Source organism: Pundamilia nyererei, unplaced genomic scaffold (genome assembly GCF_000239375.1).
Source record: "Pundamilia nyererei isolate P.nyererei 1_Seehausen unplaced genomic scaffold, PunNye1.0 scaffold00204, whole genome shotgun sequence".
NCBI lineage: Eukaryota > Metazoa > Chordata > Actinopteri > Cichliformes > Cichlidae > Pundamilia > Pundamilia nyererei.
The window spans coordinates 532065-534874 of record NW_005187605.1 but is presented as its reverse complement, the minus strand read 5'-3'; the positions used below and the strand labels follow the sequence as shown (position 1 = coordinate 534874).

At 46.2% G+C, this 2810-nt stretch overlaps 1 protein-coding gene across 1 annotated transcript in view; it reads right to left on the bottom strand.

Annotated features, from left to right (window-relative positions):
* Positions 1-2794, bottom strand: part of LOC102195063 (centromere-associated protein E-like) — a 17341-nt gene extending 14547 nt beyond the window's left edge. Inside the window, exons 1-8 of the mRNA XM_013914549.1 lie at positions 2675-2794; positions 2518-2589; positions 2011-2142; positions 1689-1866; positions 1455-1609; positions 874-1020; positions 499-678; positions 141-409 (exon numbers count right to left, since the gene is read on the bottom strand). Coding sequence (XP_013770003.1) covers positions 141-409; positions 499-678; positions 874-1020; positions 1455-1609; positions 1689-1866; positions 2011-2142; positions 2518-2589; positions 2675-2794 — 1253 coding nt within the window. The remainder of the gene's footprint in view (positions 1-140; positions 410-498; positions 679-873; positions 1021-1454; positions 1610-1688; positions 1867-2010; positions 2143-2517; positions 2590-2674) is intronic.
* Positions 2795-2810: the final 16 nt, after the last annotated feature.

Here is a 2810-nt window from a genome sequence, read left to right as displayed (position 1 = left end):
ACGACACAGTTCATATCCGAACAGATAAACATGTCAGCAGAAGGCCTCATAAAACGGAAAACTGTTTTGTTTTTTTTTCATGCTCATTAAGGTGAGGTTAGAGACAGCAGTCTAAGCAGAGGAGCCAGACCTCCCCCTACAACTTATGCAGGGTAGCACAGGTCAGATCAGGCCAGTCGAGAGATGGAACCTTTGCAGCGTGTCCTGGGTACACGCTGGGTTTCCTCTCAGTAGGACCCAGACCAGCTGAGGTGACATCCTTGTCAGATGCCTGAAGTGCCTCAGCTGGTTTCTGTTGATGCGGAGAAGCAGCAGCTCTACTGAACTCCACCCCAGTGACTGAACTTCTCAACCCATCTCTAAGACCCCTGACAACATGGCCCCTGAGTTTACCGCGACCCACAAACGCCTCCACCGCAGTAAAGGGGCAATTCACAGAGACTCCAGTGTTATATGGTTGTCCTACATTTCTTACAGAAACACTGACCACTCTCTCACCTTGTCCACGTGTTCTTGCAGCTTCACCCTGAGCTCGTCTCTCTCTGCGGTCACAGATGTTACAGCAGAGAGCAGCTTCTCCGTCTCCTCTGCAAACCTCTGATCAGCAGTGCTCTGCTCGGACAGGAGCTCGGCTTTCTCAGCTCGCACACACCGAAGTTCTTCATTTAACTGGCTGATCTAAATAAATACATACAATTCTGTTTTTGTCATAGCTATACGAATCACAGTCTTCAAGACACTCACATGTGCAGTTGAATGATATCAGCTAAACTGTAAAACTGTATTATCGAATGATTTTAACTCTTTTTCTGTTGATGGGCTAATGGTTGCACATGTGCTCAGCTGTAATAAGAGCAGCTATCAGTGTCATACTTGTTCTTGAAGCTCTCTGCTAATCTCCTCCTCAGTGCTTCTGGAAGCTTCGCTGTCAGCAAGCTTCTCCTCCAAATCCTTGATCAGCTGCTGCACGTCGCTCAGTTTTCCTTCCAGAGCTCCTCGCTCCTGCTCACTTCCTTCAAGCTGAAGGAAAACATGACAACAGTTGTTTGGAAAGCCGTACGTATAAATGTTTTGTCTCTTCAGACATAACTGCACACAGTCTGGAGGACTATTAAACTTGATATCATTTTAAGCCCGATCCAGAGATTTTTATCCTGGATGACTAAGCCGACACTTCCCTCAGCCTCACTGAAAGGCTTTTCCTTTGACTCATTATTATATCATATATATTATAGCATGCCTGTACTTCCCAATGTTTCCACCAAGTACACCGAACAAGTACCTGTCCTCACATTTGTCTCAGCAGCTGCAGCAAATGAAGAGCCTAGTAGCTGCTTCACTTTCTATTTGAATAACCTCTGGTGCTAGTTATGACCCTCTGCAAACGTGCTCATGCTCCCCTCCCCCCCAACTGGATGATGTCAGATTGGCTTTAGAGGATATTTGGGCCTCACCTGCTTTACCAAGGCGTCCACTTTATCTGGGAGAGTCTGACATGCAGCCAGCTCATCTAGCTGAGCTCTCAAGGCCGTCTCCACTTGACGAGATGCCATCAACTCTTTATTTAGATTGGCAACAGTTCTCTCAAGCTCTATGCTGTCAATCAGATCTGGAAAAGGAGCAAATGTTACGAGGGGCAGGTTCGTATGATGGGCTACAGTCTATAAACGCAACACGTGGAAACCTACTTTTAGGCACATTGCCATCTAGCAGAGTGGTGAGCTTGGTGTTCTCATCAAATGCGACATTCAGCTCCTTCTGGAGATCGCTCTGCATCTTTCTGTAACGCGACTTCTCCGTCTCCAGCTGAAAACGCAGGCTCTTCACCTCCGCCTCCCTTTTCTCGTGGCTGGCAGTCAGAGTCACCTGGACGAGATCGTCAAGAAGCAGGAGATGCATTAATCGCTTACAGCTGCCATTGTTGGCTCACACTTCCTGGAATATTTTTAAAACGAGGATAGATGTGCTGCAAAAAATAATTTTTTGTCATTTTAGTGTTTGATTACGTACATTCGTCTCCTCCAAAGAAATGCTGCGACTGCGTAGGACAGCCCACTCCTTCCTTGTGTCTCTGCTCAGCAGCTCTGCATCATCCAGAGAGCGGCGAAGCTTCAGCACCTCCTGCACCAAGTCCTTACTGCCCTGAAACAAGAAAACACGAAACAGTTAGCTTGTGCCGTCGTTAGATTGCTGCTGCTTTCAGCACCCTGTCAGCGCTCAGATGGGACATGTTAGCCTGCTAAGACTGTAAGCAAGTGTAAGCAAGCACACTTTGCGTGAGAACAGCCTGGTTTATTCCAGGTTAATGACATAAACTGATATTAAGCACAAACACACACACACACACACACACACACACATCGGTAAGACTGCAGTGTTGGCCCATCTACTGCTCCAGACAGACGGATGCTCGGAGCATGAGGTGCTACTGGTTTCTAACATGTGACAGATGCACACTCTGCACAGTGTCACATCTACATGATGTTCCACGTCACGTGACTGAAATATTGGCCGTACCAGGTTCTCCATCTCATGTGCAAATTCTGTTTCCTTCTTCTTCAGCTGTTCAGTCAGAGTCTTGATTTCATTCTTTCAAAAGAAGAAACAAAAGCTTAAAGACAAATCAAATCAAAATGTTTCGGATCAATAAACTCTACACGTCCACTCATCTTACCTGGAGCTGCATGCGCTGGAGTTCAGAGGACTCAACAGCTTTCTTCAAGCTTACAATTTCATTTTCTAACTCTTTCTGCAAGTTTCCAGAAGCAAAGTGAACATAGTGAGATGAAAACATATTTGATAAACAGCTC